The sequence below is a fragment of the Serinus canaria genome, chromosome 12 (genome assembly GCF_022539315.1).
Source record: "Serinus canaria isolate serCan28SL12 chromosome 12, serCan2020, whole genome shotgun sequence".
Lineage (NCBI taxonomy): Eukaryota > Metazoa > Chordata > Aves > Passeriformes > Fringillidae > Serinus > Serinus canaria.
Window position 1 is genome coordinate 20,536,427 of NC_066326.1, and position 21,453 is coordinate 20,557,879.

At 43.0% G+C, this 21,453-nt stretch overlaps 1 protein-coding gene across 5 annotated transcripts in view; it reads right to left on the minus strand.

Annotated features, from left to right (window-relative positions):
* The window catches only part of WNK2 (WNK lysine deficient protein kinase 2), a 96,295-nt gene that overhangs the window by 49,305 nt on the left and 25,537 nt on the right, over positions 1–21,453 (minus strand). For all 5 annotated transcript variants that reach the window (XM_050979256.1, XM_050979257.1, XM_050979258.1 and 2 more), the window contains exons 2-6: positions 12,637–12,809; positions 11,434–11,654; positions 8,143–8,300; positions 1,092–1,180; positions 77–296 (exon numbers count right to left, since the gene is read on the minus strand). In XM_050979256.1, the coding sequence (XP_050835213.1) occupies positions 77–296; positions 1,092–1,180; positions 8,143–8,300; positions 11,434–11,654; positions 12,637–12,809 (861 nt within the window). The remainder of the gene's footprint in view (positions 1–76; positions 297–1,091; positions 1,181–8,142; positions 8,301–11,433; positions 11,655–12,636; positions 12,810–21,453) is intronic.

A 21,453-nucleotide genomic window follows, 5' to 3' on the forward strand; every position in this document is an offset into this window, starting at 1 on the left:
AGCTTGTTCCTGTTGTCCTTCGATATTTATGCACTACTTTCTATATATATACATTTTTATCAGAAGTGTATTTTACCATTTCTTGTGCAACATCATCAGGAGTTTCCTTCTCCAGATCAAAAGTAAACTCAATGGCTCCATTATCTTTGGGTTTTCCTTTCAGTTTCTTAGGATCTTCTACCCAGAGTCTTAAGGCAATAGAGGATTTCCTACCATGGTCTTCTTCTGCAAGTTCCACTCTTACCCCAGTATCTTCAGCAAAAAAGGCATGGCTTAATAAATCTTTAATTTCATATCTGCAAAGGATATAAAGAAGAATCAAACACTGCAAGTCAACAATTTTAGAAAGGTTTGTAAAAAGAAACTGCTATTGAAAGTGGAAACATTTACACTGTTTGGTGTTCACCCACAATGAATTTGCGCTCTTTCTGAAAAGATGTGGGATTTTGAAAATGAAGTGAAATTGAAAAAGTGACATTTCCCATTTCTCAAAGCTTTAGCAATATTCATACACCACAAGCACTTAGAGAAATGCAGATTACAGCTTTGTTCAACTTTTCTTAAGTATCTGAGCTTAAAGAGTACCAGAGAAGAGATTCTCTCTAAGCTGTCAGCTGTAGTCTCTAAAAACTGTATTTGTGAAAATCAGGAAATACTCAGCATGAGACAAACTGGCAGAGACCAGTAAAACATTAATTTTTAAAACAAAAGCTGGAAACTAGGAATAACGTGTCTCCATGTCCAGAGGGAAATGAAATCTGCTACCACACATGATAAATCCACCACATCAACTTTTATCACCCTCCCTGCCCACTACAGAATCTTCCCAGTGACATTTTTTGGACTGCTGAAAGAGAAATTGCAAGAATAACCTAGCTCAGCTCCACAGTGATGCTGAGTGGCTGAGACACAACAGCACTGCTTATCCTGACACTGAATGACAGGAAAGCAGGAAATAATTTAGATCTGCACTTCCATGCTACATTTTCGTCTGCACAGGGGAGACCCACAGACCAGAGCAGAAATCCAGACAGTTCTGAAATCCCTGCATACACGTTATTTCATACAAAACTTGATCCCTTGAAACAAACCTTTCTTCTTTGTTTTTGCAGATGCACTCCCCAATTATCTCCTTAATTTCAGGATCAGTAACTTTCTCAAAGCTTGCTGGCTTTATACCCTAAAAGCATAAAAAAAACCAATTTAATGTGAAAAAGAATTACATTATAACTCTTAATTAAGCATATTTTCTCTGCATTTTAAAGGCAACTCAACCCAGGAACTTACTAATACTTTGAAGTTGCTAGCCTTAATGCAAAACTGAGTTAAGGATTTATGGGTACTATACTTCTAAATACCACTGCACTTCAAAATTAATACACTAATTTGCACGAGCTCAGCTGTACACAGGGAAAGTATCCCTTTTTCTTTAACAACCTTTGCAAATTTTACCTTTATATCCTCTGGACTCTAAAGTGAATTTTCAAGAAACAGCTAAGTTTAAATTTCAAAAATAACCATTTTCTGAAATTATTCCTTTTATGTTTTTTCCTCAACTCTCAAAGCACTAAATGAATAAAGACAGATAATCACATTTTTCTTCAGATAGCTAGTACCGAAAATGAGTGAAAAATATCTTGGAATAGTCCGTATTCCTGTTTCCCACAAGTCTCTTGCTTTTCCATCACCCAAACAGTCTCCAACACATTCCCCTCTGCATAAAAAATTAAAGATTAACCCGAAAACCAAGCAGGGAAGTAGGAGACTACAACATCTCTGCATTGCTCCTGAATTTCCCAGGATATTGTTAGAAACCCCTTGGGAATATGTGATAGAGCAGATGCAACCTATAAATCTAGTTAAATCTCTGTCAAATGTTAGCATTTTTGCTGGGAACAGATTTGGAACAGCAACCTAGGAACATGACCTTTCAAGGAGAAAAACCAACTACCCACTGCAGAAGAAAACTCTGGGAATCAGAATCAGCATCCCCACATCCATGTATACATTCAGTTACAGGTGACAAGTGGCAACACAAGAGTTATTCTTTCTATTCTTGATGTCCAGCATAAATCACAGAATTAATTGATTCCCTTTTAAAAACATGTTATTACCTCTACCTACTAAACCAAGATGCACATGAATGAAAATATGACAAAATTTATTTGAGAAGAGATGATGCAGTTGGACCTTATCACTTAAGGACACAAGTACTTCCAATGAAGTCAATGAGAAGAACAAAAAGGGAACACAATTTCCTTTATCTAAAAAACAGAATGTGGTTAAGCACGTAACTGAATGAGAATTGAACATTTAGCTCCATTCAAATCCTTTTAAAGTCTCACTCTGAAATAACAGTAAATAATGGCTCATGCAGTCACAGATAAGGAGCCCTGCAGAGTGGACTTGTGGCTCACCCAGTGGATTAAAAGAAGAAAAAAAGTATTTTCAAAGAAGGTCTGCAAATAATACACTGAATTAAGTATCGAATAATTTTTATGGATGAATTTCAGTGAGGGCTGGAGCCTCTTTCAGAATTTCTGAATATTTCAGCATCAGATTATACTTTTCTCCTTTTATGAACGTTCCGTTGTTATTCAAGCCTCAGATTTTATTTCAAACTTTATTAATTAATAATTTTAGATCAATAACCCCCTATTTGGCTTGAAATTACAGCATGAAATATATAAATTGTAGATTTTGAAAAAACAATAATAAATATACAGAACAGTCACTCAAAGACTCAGCTCCTTGGTTTTGCTTCAGCAGAAAGCTGCAGAGATCCAAAGAAACCCATTTTTGTGAGAACAAAACAAAATAATCTGGCTGGCTTGCTATGACCCACTAGAAAGAATTATTTGCTTAAGCAAACCTAAATCTCACTGATGAGACAAGGGTTCAAATTTTGTGTATTAGAAAAATGTGTCAAAAGGCATTGGAGTGCCCGGGCTGCAAAACCCAGGCTGGCTCCAATGTGCCATGGTGAGCTCTTAGGAGAGCTCTGATACCTGAACCAGAAATGAAAGAAAACAAAGCACCATCAAAATGTATTTTCAGCAGGACTCCTCTGTACCATAATGCATCTTTAAGCTACAGGAGTCTATTGTGTTCTCCATCAGGAAGAAGGATAAATCTATACATTTTAATTCACTGTTGTTTGCTATGAGAAAACTGATTTCCATATTAGTGTGACACTCTCCAGGAAGAAAGCGTAATAAGATCCAATAAAGGCTTTAACCTGAAGAGAGACAGGTTTAGATTAGACATAAGAAAGAGATTTTTCCCTGTGATGGTGTGGAGGCCCTGGCACAGGGAGCCCAGAGCTTCAGATCCCTGATGACTGGTTCCCAATATTGACCTTACAAATTGCTTCCACAAATAAAAAACAGCAACTCTTCCACCAACACTTTATTTTCCCCATCTATGGATGGAACACCAACTCCTCTCCAAATATCCATTGTGTTAATCTGCTGAACAGCTAAGCTATGAGTAAATTACTAAAACAAATGAGGACAAAAATTGTGAAGTACTGAACAGAGCTGATTTGGCAAAGTGTTTTCTCCCTATCCCTCTGCTATAGGATGCTTTTTTTCCTCACTCTTCATTAAACTCTCCAAGGCCAGCTCAGTGGGATGCTGCAAACCCTCCTTTGCAGCACAGTGCCCCTGACAATGAAGGGGGATTCTATTTGCCATCAAAGGGCTCATCTCATGCACCTAAACAAAAGCCTTCTGTCTTCTCTGAGCATTCCCAAGGAAACATGGCACCAAAATTCAAAGTGTATTAGCCAAGAGATTACCTATGACAGTTTGAAAGCTGTACAGCCTCTTATAAACTAAAATAAATTCCACCACATGTGAAAGGCAGGGCTCACTGGGTGGCATAAGGGGCATAATGATAATACAGATTCCTTAAATACTGAAATATATATACACATATATAAACAAACAGCAAAACGAGAGATCAAATTGAGACCTTCTCTGTACCAAACAGGATGATTTATTCTGACTCCCTCACCACCACTTATTTCCATTCTCTTCTTTCTGAAGAAATTAGATTTGTGATCCACTGCCCTCCAGTACAAGACAGCTGAGTCTACAGCCAGACACACAGAGAAAGAGTTGCATCCTTCATGCTGAGGGAAGAAACATGCTGCTTATTCTGCAGGGTCTAAAAACAGCCACTTGCCATCTTCCATCAGCAGAGCACACTTTGGAAGAGCAGCACGTGGTGCTCTGAAGGGACACAGCGAATGCCACACAAGTCACTGGCACGTCTGACCCACGTCAATCAGTGTTCTAGAGGCTTTCCTGGCCCCTAGAAGTGCCCTTCCACCCCAGAGTCAGCCTGCTCTGGGCTACCACTCCACCTTCCATCTGAAGGTAATTCTAGGCTCATGCACCAAAAAAGGTGAAGCCATGTTTCCAACTGAAACTGCACCCCGGCACACACTCTCTGAAGTCAGTGAAATGAAGGTAAAGCTCTCAGTTTTACCAGGATTTTGTTCTATGACATCACTGTGTACAATTATAAACTCATCTCTGTTTCCCTCCAGAATGGTGCTCCATCTTAATGCGAAGCTAAGAGGGTTACCTGCAGATCCTAAGATCTCCAAAAGCCACAAGAAGTCCATGCAATGACACTGACAGCATTATTTGCCTGCTGTCATTGTGCCACAGCATTAATTCTGCCTGTGGGCACTGTGGCATACAGCCTGCGTATGCTTAGAAAACCTTCAACAGTTGATGAGAACAAACAATATGAAAGCTTTACATGCAAACCAGAACACTGTCACAGGGTGGGTTGTTCTGAAGCACAGGCTTGTACCACTAAACCCAAGGAGATGGCCAGGAACTCTCTGGAGATGCAGCTGCTCTGCTGTGCACTCTGCAGCACATGCCTAAGAAAACACTAGGCTGGAGCAGCCTGGGAAGGTCACGGATTCTGATGTTTCATCACTATTGTCTACATCAAAATCACTTGGCAGAATGATTAAACACAAAAAAAATCTGAATAAGAAAAACCATCAAGTTATGCATGAAAAATGAGATTATGGCATCAGAATGAAGGGCACTGCAAATATGCTGGCCAGGAAATCACTTCAAAGTGAACTGTGGTAAATGTGGGTTGGCCACACTGCTTGGGAAAGATGTGTTTTCTATTTATGGTACATATCCATTTTTGAAATGTTTACACTCCATCATTCAGGCTGAAAGGGCAGAGAGAGGTGACAGGTTGGAACAAGCATGTCTTGGCTGGCAGAGAAATAAGCCCCTCTGCACATTCCCAAACATGACCACCTCCTTATCCTGGAAAACTGCAAACATACAGGCAGACACAGAAAACCAGGAATGCAAAAATTAAAGCAGCAATTTAGCCATAAGAATATAGTCAGGCAGAATAAAAGGTCACTGAAATAAATTAAGTATAATAATCTTACACTACAGACATGCAGAATGTGACATATGCTGAAATAATGTCTCAGAAATGTAATGTTTACATTTTCTACACCAGTAAGGATGACCAACATGTGTGATTTGGACAGCCGCGACTTGAGGTGTATCTCATGTCCTAGTACCAGGCAAGGGCATGGTAGAGTGTTAGGACACAGAGTAGAAACTACTGAAAAGATATTATAGTGGCAAAACCCAAATCATACCCTGCCTGTGCTGGGCAGCAGAGGGAATATATCAGCTCAGTGGGACCCAACAGAAGGCAGGCAGTCTAAACTTTTTGTTGGTTGTCACTCCTCGATGCAAACTCTAGCCAGCAATTCCAACCCCTACGGATGTTATCAATACCTCTGGTAGTCGCCACTACAATGCTGAGCCCAAGACAGGAAAATAAAGTTATTTTATTTTATACTTTTTAAATAAAGGCATCAGGCAGCTAGACACAGCAAACACATTTCACAATGCACTGACCCTCAATTTAAACACTAGAAATAGTATTTATATTTCTAGTGCAAAAAAGCCCCAGCTTCATAAAGAAGCAAATGTCCCACTGAAAAGCTGCAGCATTCAGAGGTTCTGCATCCTCTCCATCCAAGAAGGTCAGAGCCACCTTCTGCTCTCAGTGAGAGCCCCAAAACTAATCTAATACTGGAAGAAAACAGTCTAATTCAGCCTCTTGGTTTCAGCCTACATTCCATTTTTGACTATATTTCAGTTTCTAAGCCCCAAGGCTCGCACAAGCTGCTGAATCACCAAACTTAACTCCTCCTCCAAGTGATCTGAGAGTTACTTTGTCTCTTTGTAGTCACTGCCCCAGCTTAGGGCAGACCCCACTGCATGGTGCTGGCTCACGACCCCACACCCCAAACTCCTCCACCTCCTCCTCAGATCCCACAGGCCACTCACGCTGCTCGGAGCAGGGTCCCTTCTGTCAGCAGCTCCCCTGCAGATGCAGCTCCGCTAGAGAAGCTGTTGAGCCCACTAGAAGGTTCCTCCTGGGACAGAGGATCTCCCCCAGGACGAGGCTCCTCCTGCACCCTCACCCCCCCAGAGGTCCACCCCCTGCTCCTCCTTCCTGCCTGACAGTTGTGCAGCTCATGGCATTCGACAGGGCTTTCTCCACTCCACAGGGAGCTGGTTAACCCTTTCCTTGGAAAAACAGTATTGCCAATTTTGCCATCTCAGTGCCTTTGCTCCCACTGCTACTACCCCAGGTTCAGATGAAAACTGCACACCCTCTGTGCTGGTACCTGATGCTTTTGTCCTCAGCTTTCCCTGCCAGACAGTTCTGCTTCAAAAATACCCCCAACAAGGACCTGTTAACAGCTTCTTCACCACTGCTTTTTCTATATGACAAATATCATCTCCCACCTCTCTGAAGCTGCCAGTATAAAGCCAGTTTTACAAAACTATAATAATTTACCATCTAATCCTGAGCTGTGTAAATGTTACTGCCATAGAAAACAAGTTGGCTCAGGCTTCCATCAGTGTTTAAAACAATGGCTACCTAAAGTCTAAAAACTGAAATATAACATCTAATTAGGAATCCTCTGATTAATTATTATTCTTTGCCATCTTGAATATTGCTTTGATAAATGAGGCTTAGGAGCCTTGCAAAGCCTTAATTACCAATATTCCAGATGGCTACGAGGTGTGCACACAGCTTCTTCGGGTACATGGAGCAATGACGAGCTCGATGTTCTCCGTGGCTCCAGGTAGACATACACCTTCCCATTAACAGCAGCTCCTATGGTGATACTGAGTACCTGACTGGTCTCGCATGCAGGACATGAGGCTACAGAGCCTGAAATTAGAAGAGCGTCTTGTAGCCACTCCATGAAGCCCTAGAGTCCAAGGAGGTGTACCCATAGCTGCCCACACTGGTAGCATTTAGGCCGTACCTGAAGGACCATACCAAAACAGAGCCAACATCCCCTGTGCCAAAGCTAATAAACACTGTGATAAAGAACCATGGAATAACAACATGGAGTAACCATGTGGGTCTAGAATCACAGAATGGTTTGGGTTGGAAGGCACCTTAAGGACCATCTCATTCCAACCTCCCTGTAATGGGCAGGAACACCTTCCACTAGACCAGGTAGCTTCAAGTCCTGCCCAACCTAGCCTTGAATAACAGGGATAAAGGCAAGGAACTCCCCTGAGCCATCAAACCCATTCCATGTCTCTGAGAAGCTGCAGCATGGTTTGCAGCCAGCCCATGGTGCAGAGCATGGTCAGCAGCCAGCAGATCCATGGCTGCACACACTCACCTCCCTGCAAAGCCAAGGGAGCTGCTACAGCCACAGGATGAAGATAACTGCACTGCTGAGCAGTTTTTGAGGCCTTTTGTGGGCTTTAAAATTATTTCTGAGTAGCTCTGGGTTGAAAGCAACACTCTAAGAAGAATTCAACTATGACGCATCAGCCCATAGGGCTGTATTTCTGGCCGATGGAGATAAAATCAGTGACAAAGATAACTGAAAATATTTGATGCAGCTGCATCAAAACACACTTCAAGTGTAGAATTGTAAGCTTACACATAAGCCTGAAACAGATTTGTGCAACCCAGAGCTCAGATACCTCAACTTCGAGAATGCAGTATACACTTAGCGGTACCGACACCTCATCAAAATATGCTTTTGAATCTTCCAGTGACAGGATCCAATACCAATAAAGGACGTGTACTCACACAGGTTACTTTTCGGTAGATTTGAGCAGCATTCTGGCATTCTGAGTAAGGGTATTCTGAGGTAGCCATTTCCAGCATGCACATTCCAAACGCGTAGACATCCACAGATTCATCATAGTGTTCCTCGTACATTTCTGGGGCCATGAATTCTGGTGTACCTACACAGACATACAAAGATAATGTTGATTTTTTTACAGGAGTCCAAATGGCTTTAAGCACAAGATTTTTCACCTGTGAGAAGTGTGTCCATTACAACTGTGTATAGGTGCATGCAAGGATATTTCAAAAGAGCTCAAGCATCCCCCAGGGAGGAAATCCAACGTCAATGTATGCACTTCCACGCCCATGGCTTGCTGACAATAATCCAAAGCGGAAAAGCAGGGCAGAGGGGAAGCAGAACGGAGGGGAGGGAGAAGGAAAAGAATGAAAAATTTCAAAAATGAACAAGAAAATGAGCTATGGTACATTTCCTGCCCGTACTGAAGTGATAGAATGGTTTCTGTCTGGCTGGAGAGAAGGCTGTATAAAGGGCCAGGGAGCTGAAAAGGGAAGAAGAAAGGAGAACCTTCACTCTTGCTTTTATCAGTGCAAATTAGCATTTTTGTTTCCTCCAGAGATACAGAGTAACCACCAGCAGGCAGACAGCACTTTAGAAGCCAGTAGTATCACAAATCACCTAGAGTCATGCACAAAACATCAAACCTAATTCTGTCACTGGTTTAGTGGGACAAATCAATGAGGCTACTCACAGAACAAGGTCCTACTCAACAGGAATTAGGATATCAGGAATCTGATGCAACTCAGTAAATATGAAGTGAGGCACTGGGAGACGCAGCTTGGGGACAAGCAGCAACCTCAACACCTGCAACATTTGCTCAGCAAACTACTCTGAAATGGGGGGGGGGGCTTACAAAGCAAAACAGAAAACTATTAACATTTGGGTAATTCATTCCAGGAACTGTATCTCATACTGTAATTAATTTATTTCCTTTCTACATAGAAAAGATGAGGAAGAGAGATAAGTGCAATGGTGTGTCAAGGGACAGTAGCATCAAGCTGTTGGGATGCCAAAAAAAGTGCAGCAGGTCTTGGACCATGAGAAAGACCCAGATAAACTCTGCCTGTCCAGCCTCAGCACCCAAACTGCCCCCAGCCCTGGCAGATCCCATCAATGCTTTGTTTATGTCATCACTAATCAGCAGCAAAAGCGTAACTGTAATTAAAGTAGCATTGTTAACACTATTCAGCAGCAAAAGCACAACTGTAATTAAAGTAACAGAGAATCAGAAAAAGTAGTTCTGGCATATCCTAGGATGGTTTCGATTGGAAGGTACCTTAAAGATTATCCCATCCACCCCAGCCATCTCACCCCCTGAGAGGCTGGGACACCTTCCACTATCCCATGTGGCTCCAAGCCCTGTCCAGCCTGGCCTTGGACACAGCCAGGGATCCAGGGGCAGCCACAGCTGCTCTGGGCACCCTGTGCCAGGGCCTCACCACCCTCACAGTAATGTTTCTTCCTAATAGCCAATCTAAATCTCTCCTCCTACAGCTACAAGCCATAACCCAAGTCCCTAAAGAAACTGAGGGAAACTTCATACCTGAAGGTGTCCCAGGCCAGGCTGGATAGAGTTTGGAGCAAACTGGGGTAGTGGAAGGTATTCCAGCCATGGCAGACAAGATGATCTTTAAGACTTCTTCTAATTCAAACCATTCTAGGATTTTCTCACTTGTCCTAAACTCTTTTTAAATGGCAACATAAAGGACAACCCTCAAAATTAGGGTCTGCTTTTGCACACATTTCTGAAGTAGACTCGACTAAATTCACGAACAAGCATTTCTGTAAAATTAATTTTGCAAAATTCAAGATTGATCTCTTCCCTTGTTTATATTCTTCCACCTTGTCCTTCCACCTCAAAGATACTCATTCCTACAGCCTTATCAAATCAGCCAGACCCGTGTCATGGAGGCTCAGTGTAGTTGCTCTCTCTGGGTGTTTGTTACAGCTGTCACCAAGGCAGAGGCTGCTGCTCAGAAAGGGTTAACAGCTGCCACAGGAAATTATTTTGGACCTGCTGCCCTGCTTAAGAAGGAACACGATTCAGCAGTGAATCTCATGAATTACAGAGCATTTAAAAAAAATCACTGAAAAAGTGATAGCAATAGTCTAAGAAGCAAATGGAATACTTGGCATCATTCCAAAACAGGACAAAAATGACATTTTCCCCCATTCCTTGGAGTGGAAAGGAATACCTACAAGCATCCTTCAACATAACAGCTCAGCTAAACGTGAAGCTGTTAAGCACCCACTCAGCTGCTCTTGGCAGGAGCAGGTTTGCCCTGGCTGGGCTCCCGCAGAGACACCGCAGTGTGCTGATTTCATCCCTTCCAGCCAATGTGAAATGCAGCTACTGATATGCCTTTAGAGCTACTCCCTCTGCAGAGGGGGCAGCATTACTCATCACCAGTGTCTCCAAGCTTCCTTTATTCTCTCCTTGGAGCAGTACTACTCATGAAAATTATAAGCTCAGTTTTATTGCCAAAATGAATGGAGACACTTTGCCAGCATCCTGCAGCCCTTACAGTATCAAATTCCTTTCAGACATGAGTGTATTTTGATGGTGTTCTGTTCGTAACTGATTTTACAAAAAAACTGTATAAGTATTACTAGTATTCTTAGCAATACTGGTATTACTGATGTTACTCCTTGTATTGGTACTACTGATACTATTCCCAGTATGGTATTACTGATATTGTTCCCAGTATTAGTACTTCTGGAATTATTCCCAATATTGGTATTACTTATATTATTCCCAGTATTGTTATTATTCATGTTATTCCAATATGTCCCATGAACAATTGTTACCCTGAAAAAAATTATTTTAAGAAATACTGACCCTCAACAGAGAAAAACACCACCAGTTACTAGAAGTTAAAAATGAGAGAAACTTAACAAATATAAACAAATACCAGTTCATCAAAAAATCAATGAAATTAAGCAGACCCACAGCAGCCAAGTACATAACTGAAATTTCTGCTGTTTTGACTTCACTGGTTCTGGGCTCCCCATCCATTAAGGATGATACAGGAGGAAGGAGAAGAGGAAGTTATGATACCATTACTTACTGATTCCTATTTTTATAGGGGTATAGGGGCAACAGTCCCAAACCCACTTTAACTTCCACTACCAATCTGCAACTTAAAAACCGCTAATGCAAAATGGGAAAGGAAGATGTTAAATAGACAGCCACAATACTGGCCGAGGGAAGCCAAGGAGAACATGAGCATTACCTATGACACTTTTGGCAAATGAAGCTCTTTTGAGTGTTGCCAGACCCAAGTCTCCTATTTTCACAGATCCAGTTGGTCCAGTAATAAAAATATTATCACATTTCAAGTCTCTGTGAATTATTGGAGGAGTTCTTGTGTGTAAGAAAAGAAGACCCTTCAGGATTTGCCGACACCAACTCCGCAGGACTTTAGGTTTCATCACTTTAAACCTCTTCAGATACCTGGAGCAAAACACACACACAAGTAGGTATAAAGGAAGTGAAAATATTTTGTTAGAGATTTGAGGGGCTTTATCAGCATAGCTTAATTTTTCTGAAACTCCACTATGAATAAAAGCCCCTTATTAGATGCTACAAGATCAGCACAGAAATATCCCAATATTGAATGAAATAGATCTTTCCAAAGGAGGAATTAGAGCATTCAGTTTTAGGGAGGGTGATAATAAGCATTTTTGGTGCAAATACAACAAAGTATTTTGAAGTCTAATCTTTCAGTGATTTGTTACATGCAGAGAAAAGCTTTGGAATATGTTCATATATTTTGAATCAGAAGAACACTGAAGTTTAAGTTTAACCACAAACTTAGACCTTTCTACCACACACCTGCATTTCTTTCTATTTACCCAAAGCGCTGGTTGGGAGACGACATTTGGGGAAGATGTAGGGACTGCTAATGCACTGGCAGAGTAGCACACTGGCTGAGTACTGTTCCCATTGAGGCTGAAAATCTGTTCCAGAATTCATGCCAACTGCTTTATACCAGCCTTAACAAGACTGTCAGTACCAGAAGATATTAATTAATATTGTTTGGGAGATAACCTAGAGCACCTTCAGATTCTGAGAGACTCTACCATTCAAGTGCTATTCCATTTGAATTCCCTAACAAAACATGCAAATACAAGCCCAAAAGCAGGCGGAAAACACACCCTGACAAATCCAAACGTCACAGGCGGAAAATGAAACATGCCAGAGAACAGCTTCGAGTTGCATAACTGAAACAGGGAAGCAGGCAGAAAGAGATGGAGGCCAAAATTCTGCCCGTCAAACCACTGCGGTTCAAATGCAGGGACAAATGACAGGCACCAGAGAACAGCTCCATTTTTTGCTTTTATCTGGAGATGGCTTTTTTCAGCATACAAAAGTAGGATTTTGCTATAAATGTCTGCTGCTATTCTTAGCCCCTTGCCAGGAGTACAGTACTTACGTCTTCAGCGTTCCAGAGGTCATCAGCTCGGTAACCAGCACGATGCATCTTTTGCCTTTTGCACAGGATTCCCAGAAGTCATAAAACCTCACGATGTTTGGGTGCTGTAGACCTTTCAACATTTCTGCTTCCTCTTTAAATCTCTGCCTCTCTACTTTTGTGAGTTTTCTGTCCTAAAAGCCAAAATGAGACATTATTATTAGTGATGGACAAAAATAAAGGCCCTGCATTGCCGGGGTATTCAGAATTTTAGATTTGTTTTATGCTTATGTCAAGAGCAATTATAAAATCTTTTATGTAAGAGAGCAGCAGCATTATGAACAAGGGCACTTGGCCTAAATCCCACATCATGAAGACAAAAAGATGCCTGTGTTACGCCATGCTCATGACAGCACTAATATTTCAGGCACCATGAACACACCCGTGGCATGATGGATCAACCCTCAGCTATTTCTTTATGTTTGGGTGTCAAGAGGCTCCTCATCCAAGGGATTAATACCCACAGGATGCCATTTCCAGGTATGGATGTTCTCACAGCCAGGACAGCTCGCACTGCCCTCAGCTGCTCCTGGGATGCGCTGGTACAAAGCATCAGCTGAGGTCCGTGTTGCTCACCACACTGGGTTCTGCAGCCCAGTCCATCCTGTTTACCTGAGGCTAAATTAAAACCATGTTACCTTCCAAAAAAAATCCAAACACATCAATTTTTTATGTCTTTGCTGTTCTGCTTCATTTTAGAGACTTTTCCCTTCTTTTTGGTAAAGGAAGTATGTGCAGCTGTCCTTCAGCTTCTTGCATAGGCTGCATATGAATGGAAATTCTTTAGATTAGAAATGTGAAAATGTCATGTTCTACTACTCCAGATCTCCTGGGGAATTTCAGGGCATTTCCCACAAGCTCCGGGCTGTGACATGACCCTGTCCAGAGCATGCAGAGACTCTCTGTCTCTCCCATGGCTCAGAAGAAGCTCCAGGGCTGTGTGGACCTCCCCAGCACATGGACACCTCAAACAGGCAGCCTGGACACTTGCTCCAACCTCTTACGATGATGAAACAGAGCAGCAGGGGAGTTCCACCCCAGACCCCACCATCATGCCTGCCTGGTTTGCCCCCCTTGGCCAAAGCACTGCCCACACATGCCCTAGAAATTGAGCTTTTGGGATCTTTAGAAGGTGCCCTCACTCAGAAAGCCAAATCACCAAGATTACTTAGTTCTTAGTTATATTTTGACCTCAGACTTCTTTCTTTCCTCAAGTCAGTTAGGCACATCTATAGGAGCTGCACTCCTATGCACACAGAGTGAATTAAATGGGAACACAGCTGACTTGTAGCCAAGATGCAAAAGAATCAGCCACTGCCATTTCCACAGCCTGTCCTCACCCACAATCCCAGACAGTTCAAGACGGGAATGAGAATTCCCATGGCTACAAACACTTCACACGGAGACTTTATTACAGGAAACACAGGGCTGGAACCATGATTTGGCTCCTGGTGGATGACAAAACCCTGCCACAGTGCTGTGCGTGCACAGGGGAAGCATTCCCATTGGTCCTGGGGCTGTTCAGGGTGCTCTCTGTTCACTCTGAGATCCGTGGAGCAACATCAGAGTAAACCCTGCCCAAGCAGCAGCAGCAGCCCTGGGGCTAGGCAGTGCAGGATGCCTGCAGTGACCCGGCCTGGGTTCCCAGGGCAGGCAGAGCCCCCCATGCCCCACAGGGATAGCAGCACATGGAACACCCACAGCCGAGCCAGGCAGAACCTCTGCTGCTCTGCACCAGCTGCCTTTCTTCTAAAGCAAAAAAATAAAGCCAAAAAAAAAACCAACAAAAAACCCAGGCTGTCAAACAAGTCAGGCAAGAAGAGCCACAGAACTGCTCTCAAATCCGTCACTTCTTCCCTACTACTGAATTTCCTTCTAATTTAAAACTTGTAGAATAAATCAGACACACTGCTGCTGGGAAGGAGAAGGAGCAAGTCCCCGTTCAAGGCAGGAAGAGCAGAGTGGGAGCTGGCAGAGGAAAGGTGGCCACATAGATCCAGCAGATTTGCAAATACTTTTCAATTTAAAAAAAAAAAAAAAAAAGTAATACCATAGTCCTTGACTCTCATTTCCAGGTTTCTGAGCACTGTGAGAACTTTTCCACTGCTACTTTATTGGTAACTTTTAAAACTACCCTTCAGCACACAACCATATTCTGTATATTCTACATATTAAAAGCAGGATCATTTTTGGCAACTGCAACAAAGTGATTCTGGAAGGTAAATGCGTGTTTTATTTGGAATTACAGTAGAAAAAAATGTGGATTTTCTTCATCAGATTGATGAGAAAGCATTGAGCATTGCTGGAGAATTGAGCATTGTTTTCCAGCTGGAGAGGCAAGGCAAGGGCAAGGGCAGAGCAGCCACTCCTGCAGCTGCAGCCTCCACCACGGGAGGGGTCTCTGGTGCCATCAGGGCTCAAGCAGCCTTCTCAAAATTCCTCCAGGCTGAACCTGACACAAGTCAGGTTCAGCCTGGAGGAAACATAGGCTGATTCTGATTTTCCTGGCAGAAACATAGGCTGATTCTGAAAGGGCTTAAAGATTGAAGTGCTTTCTACTCTGAAGCAGCAGAAACACCTGTTTAACTGCATGACTCACTCAGGGTTTAATCCAAACCCAAGAAACCTTCACTGGGGTTAGAGACACTCATTCCCCATCATATAATCCACACAAGGCAAAATGTCCTCATCCTGAAGCCAAGGGTGTAAGCCTGAAACTACCTCCAGGCATTACATTTTAACATAACAGGATTGTTTGGAAAGGTCATGAAAAAGAAAGGTGGTCATAGACTCATGGAATAGTTTGGGTTGGAAGGGGCCCTAAAGATCATTTGGGTATGAGGAAGAAACTCTGCACTGAGATGGTGGGCAGGCCCTGGCACAGGGTGCCCAGAGCAGCTGGGGCTGCCCCTGGATCCCTGGCAGTGCCCAAGGCCAAGCTGGATGGGGCTTGGAGCAGCCCAGGGCAGTGGAAAGTGTCCCTGCCATGGCAGGGGGTGGACAAGATGGGATGTAGGGTCCCTTTTAAACCAAACCATTCATGGAATTTCCGATTAGCACTTTAGAGCCTCAATTCTGGTAAACCCCACGCTCATTTAAACTGGACTAACATGATGTTTGCAGCAGGAAGATACAAAGAAGTGAATATCCTATCTATAACAAAATTTCTGCTAATTCAACACATGTATGTTCTCTGCTTCTCCCTACTCATCACAGTCAGGGAAAAAAAATACTTCCCTCTGTTAATACAAATTTTATCCCTTCATTAAGTTTCTTATGGGGAAAAACAGCTAAGACAGGAATTAGTAAGTAAATGTGTTAACAAAAGGAAAGGGAAAACTTACTAATTAAATTTCTGGAATGACACTCAAATTAACAGCAGGAACATATTCAGTTAGTCATCCCCAAGCATCATTTCCGCCAGGTTGTAACATATGGGCTCTGACTAAGGATCTGAAAATTATACAAGCAGGAGACTGCCTTTCACCTGAGCCTTCGGAAGATTTCCAAGACTAACAAACACGGTCAAGTTTCTTGCCTAATTCCTTGCAAGGAGGAAGCTGATCTGGGAATGAACTCCAGCTCCCCACCATGAAGAAAGGGGCTCTTGCAAAAACTACATAAATTTTTCACATTCAATGCATAGAACTGTGTAAGAGCAGGGTCTGAAGTTTGCAACGGGTGTTGCAAACTAGAAAGTTGTGCTGCTTTGCAGTTTCACAAAAATTTTTAAATTTTCTCTTTTAAAAGTCTTGAATTTTCACTAATGTTAAAAATTTTTAACTACTTTAAACACTTGGATATCTTCCCTGCTTCCTGTCCTACGGACTTCTGTGTCCAGCTGGCATATAAATACTGTTTTCTTAAAAGTTTTGTGTTTTGTTTTTAAATTCTTAAACTGACATAGCTGCATTTACTGATGGTTATTTAATTTTCTCTCATTTTGAACAGATGAAGGCCTGACTGTAAGGCAAGTAGGATCATTAGGTCAGAAATGAGGGCAGGGCTCACCTCCATCATGCAGAAGCCTGACCCATGCTGGTGACGAAGAAAGAAAAACCAGAGGCACTTCTGAGCCAGGAACAGAAATCAAATACCTACATCAGCAGAATGAACATCTGTTCAGATCATTCCATTTTCACATCTGCATTCCAAGCACCCACTTTTGCTCATGTACCGCAACTACTCTTCTAATCAGCGATGGCCTCAAGTGTGAAGTCAGCCACAGGACCCACTGCCAGCTGTCTCCTGTGGAACTGTCTGTTGGCTTCCTGTGGATTTATGGACAGTAGCAGTTCTGCTTTCATGTACCAGCCCTACATCTTTAGTATTATCCTGCCTATATGATAAATGTTTAATAGCATCCAGGACCTTTCATTCCCACACCCCGTATACTCAGTTATAAGCACTTATCACTTACAGCAATCCTAGAGGATAAAACCCCCTCTCTGTGAACAAACAGTAGATGCCATGAGACAACTTGCAAATCAAGAAAGAAGATTTTACAGCTTCATTCCCTATTAGAATCCAGCCAACATTCTTCTTCAGTCAGTAACCCCTGGCCAAGTTACAGCCTGCTATTTGTCAGCGGCACTACTGAAGTGCAGGCAGGTTTTCCCAGGGGGAACTCATTTTCCCAAGGCATAAAAGCAGTCCTTGTCCCCTTGGATACTCACAATTCAGTGAACAGGAGCTATGGAACAAGCTGAGGAAGATTTACTTATTTGCCTGAGTCATTGCTAGAAATCTATGGAAAATTAGGAATTTAATTCAGACCTTTACGGCTAAATTTGGCACAGGAGAAGAGGCTGAGTGTGCTTTATTGCTGGATGCAATCATAGCTTGCTGCTTTCTAAATTGATCAAGGCATACCTCAAAGCCTTACAGCAGAGGAACAGTGGGATTCACGTCTTCTACTGAACCTCAGAACTTCAGCAGCTCATCCTGCAAGGGCAGGAGGAAGGGGAATGAATATCCCAAATCTCCAATCCCAAAAGAGCCACAAACACACCCAAGAAACGCAACACCATGGACAGGCCATGCATTTTAGAGGTGAAAACCTCTGTACACCACAGGCAGAGTGTGTTTTACAGGTGAAAACCTCCCAACATAACCACAGCACGACAACCAATGCTTAAACAAAAGAAGTTCTTGTCACAAGTCATTAAATTAATTTCAGGTAGCACCTCCTTAACTTCCTTCATTACCAGTGCTTCATAGGTTCCACATAAGCTTGTGACTGCAGATGACATACCAAAACAGTTCTCATTTGCCTCACAAAACACCTTTTTCAAAGGAAACTCTGAAATCAATTGTGAAAAAAGCTCCAGGACACCAGATCCCCCTTGAAAGAAAAAGCCCTAACCACAAAAAAAAGACTCTAGGCATGTAATGAGAGCCTGGTGTTTCAGTATTTTCCGGAATCCCATCTGAGCCCAGCATTTACTGAAGTTTAAGCAACAATTGGCTGTTTTTTAAAAAGCATTCTGCTTCACCTACCTGCTGTAACCCACAAACACAGTAACTGGGCAGGTAAATTACCCTCATTCCAGTGCTGGACTTGTCAGCACAGGAGGGATGCTCCAGCTGTCCCCTGGAGGCTCAATCCTGGGCTGGCCAAGAGCAGGTGTGGAGAGACATTTCAGTGCTGCTGCCTAACATATCACCTTCAGAGAGGTGGAGATGGGGGAGAAGAGCCAGAGAGAATCCACTGCCCTTGAAGTGCTGTGCTCCCATTGTGTTTTAATGTCACCATTAAAACCTGTCTCAGCACCAGCCCAGCAGCAGAGTGCTCATGTGCTGAGATAAGCCATCCCCTCTGTGCTTCTTTCACCTCACCTCCTTACTCTAAAGAGTTTGCAAATTAACTTGTTATATAGACATGAAATTCCCTTATATTTTCTGGTCTAGTGGAAGGCCATGGGGGTTGGAAGATGATCTCTGAGGTCAATTCCAACACAAACCATTCAAGGATTCTATGATTCTCTTTGCTGTGCGTTTGCTACAAAGACACGGTGTCTTTCCTAAAGAAGACAGATGCCACCTCTTGCCCACCTGAGAGCCTGCCAGAGAAGCCCTACACCACCCTCTGCAGCCTAAGAGGAGGCACCAAAACTGTTGTTATTTACCCAATGCTACCAAACAGCATGCAGACAGTAATGCTCCCTTGGCCAATGAGCTTCACCAACCAAAATAAATACAGTGCAAAGAATTAGCAGAACAAGCAAAGCTTGATTTAGCTTTGTTCTGGCAAGTTTAATCTTGGGGCAGCATTCAATCCCGCCTTTCTTAGAAACAGCATCTTCATCCCATTACTGCTACCATTTCTCATCTAGTTATAAACTAGCAATTGCATACTTCAATCTGTGGAACACTCCTAAAGTGAAATATTCGTACCAGTGAATTAATCACAATCCACCAGGAACCCTAAGCAGGCAATAGGATGCCCAGTTGGTCCAAGATGATGGCTTAGGAATGGTACTCCCCAGTTAAGTTCTCCCAATGAGACTGTCCAAGACAAATGCTGCTTTCTCTCACTCCTGTTTCCCCCACCCTCTGTGGCAGGATGGAGAGTAGAATATTTATTTTCTGACTCCCAAATAAAGCCCTTGGACTGTGTTCCATTCTTCAGTGAACCTCAGGTTAGGCAGTCTTACCAATCCTAGAAGATGCCCATGGAATAACCCTTCAAGCATTGTGATGCGGTCCCTGAAGGGTTGGTAGTCTTCAACTACACACTAAGTACACTTATTTTAGGAAACTACCTCAAGTTCAAATTAGTAAAACAAAACACCACAAACCCACAAAACACCCTAAGATTCCCCACCAAACAGACAGATGGATTAAACCGTAGGTGAGATTTTCAGAGTTCCTCAAATCATCTTTCCTACACAGCCATGAATATACCTCTAATCTGACTACTCTTCTAAAAAAATCACCTTGTGTCACATAAAAGCAGCACTAAAAAGCCATTTCTCACTTGATTCTGTGCTGAGCCCAGGAAAGCACTGAGCATGAGGAGATCCCCTTGGCCACTGAACCACAGAATCCCTTGAGTTGGGAAGAACCCTCAAGGATCGTTGAATCCAATGCCAGCCCTGCCCAGATCCCCCAACAACCCCACCCTGGGCATCCCTGGCAGCACTGTCCAAATACTCCTGGAGCTCTGGCAGCCTTGGGGCCGTGCTCATTCCTGGGGAGCCTGGGCAGTGCCCAGCACCTCTAGGGGAAGAACTTTTCCCTAAAATTCAACCTAACCCTGCCCTGGCACAGCTCCATGGTGTTCACCCAGGTCCTATCACTGGTCACCAAAAGGAAGAGATCAGTGCCTGCCCCCTCTCCTGCCCCTCAGGAGGAAGTTGCAGACCACAATGAGTTCTTTCATCGTCACCATCATCATCACCATCATCAGTCTCACTGGCCAGAGCTGCAGCAGCTGCCTCAAGCTCTCCATGCAGAACTTCTTGTACCATCCACATCCTTTATCACCCCAATGACTTAGCTTTATTGAACTGGACATATTTTATCTTGTTCCCAGTGAAGAACTGTCCTAGTGCCAGGCAAGCATGGAAAATTTGCCCACACAACATTCACCGTAAGTTCAGCATCTCAGAAATTTTCATGTCCCTGTTTCCATAAAACATGCAAGACTGACCAAGTTTATATGTGCCTTTATACAGACACACTGAATTTAATTATACTGAGGGACAGAAATGTAAAATAGCTGGAAAACAGAAAAGTGATGGGTCTTTGCACAGATCTTAATTTAAACTCCAACAGTGGCTCAATGAATCCTGGAGAGAAACTTTCTCAGTTCTTCCCTCACACTGCAGCCTACTAAGCTCCTACACCAAGTCATTTAATGTTTCTGTGCCCACATTTTGCATTTCTAACGCACACAGAGAAAGGATAAGGAGCTCTTCAGTGCACCCTGGAGATCTGTGGAAGAGCAGCACCCTAACTCTCGGGGGTCTCTGGGGTCAGGATGACCCCGAGATGTGTCAGAGAGTCTCTTTTCCCAGCCCGGCAACTGAAGGAGTCAGGATTCTTCTGTTCTGGTTTTCAAGGTTGTTTATTTTCTGTTATCTATAAAATTCTTTCCCTAACCTGCTGAGGTCCGTTCAGCTGGTCAGTCAGTGGCACACTCCCCGCCTTCAGGGCAGTGTTGCCTTTTTATACTAAAAACTGCATGTACTTTATTTACAATAATTTTCCAATACCTATCACCAATGTTAGACAGTGTGTTCCTACTCTAAACCAATCCAAAAGTGCCACCATCACCCAGAAGATGGAGGCCAGGAAGAAGGAAAAAGAAGGACAAGGCACGCCTAAATTCCTCCATCTTGTGACCCTAAGCCCCCGTTCTAAAAACCCCAAAATTCTACTTTTCACCCTGTGGCAAACTAACTATCATTCTACTTAAAACGTTTGTGGCTTGTAATTCCTCATATAAGGTTGGTAATTTTTTCCATTGGTCAAAATCAAAGGCACAGGGGTCTCGGGCTCTGTGCCAAGGTCTCTGAGCCCCCTGGCAGGGACTCAAGCCATCCAGGACAGCCAGAGGGATGTCCTGGGTTCCAACACCTAACCAGCAGTATTGATAGCTCTTCTCATCCCACCTTGCTTCTAGTTTTAGCTAAGGACCTTTGAGGGGAAATACAGGAAAACATTCCTTTAAAATAATTTGCTCTTTCTGTTTTGAAGAAAACATCCTTGCAGAGGGTCATATAATTGCAAATACCCAACTCCCCAGGTAATGTCCAGTGCCAGGCTGGACAG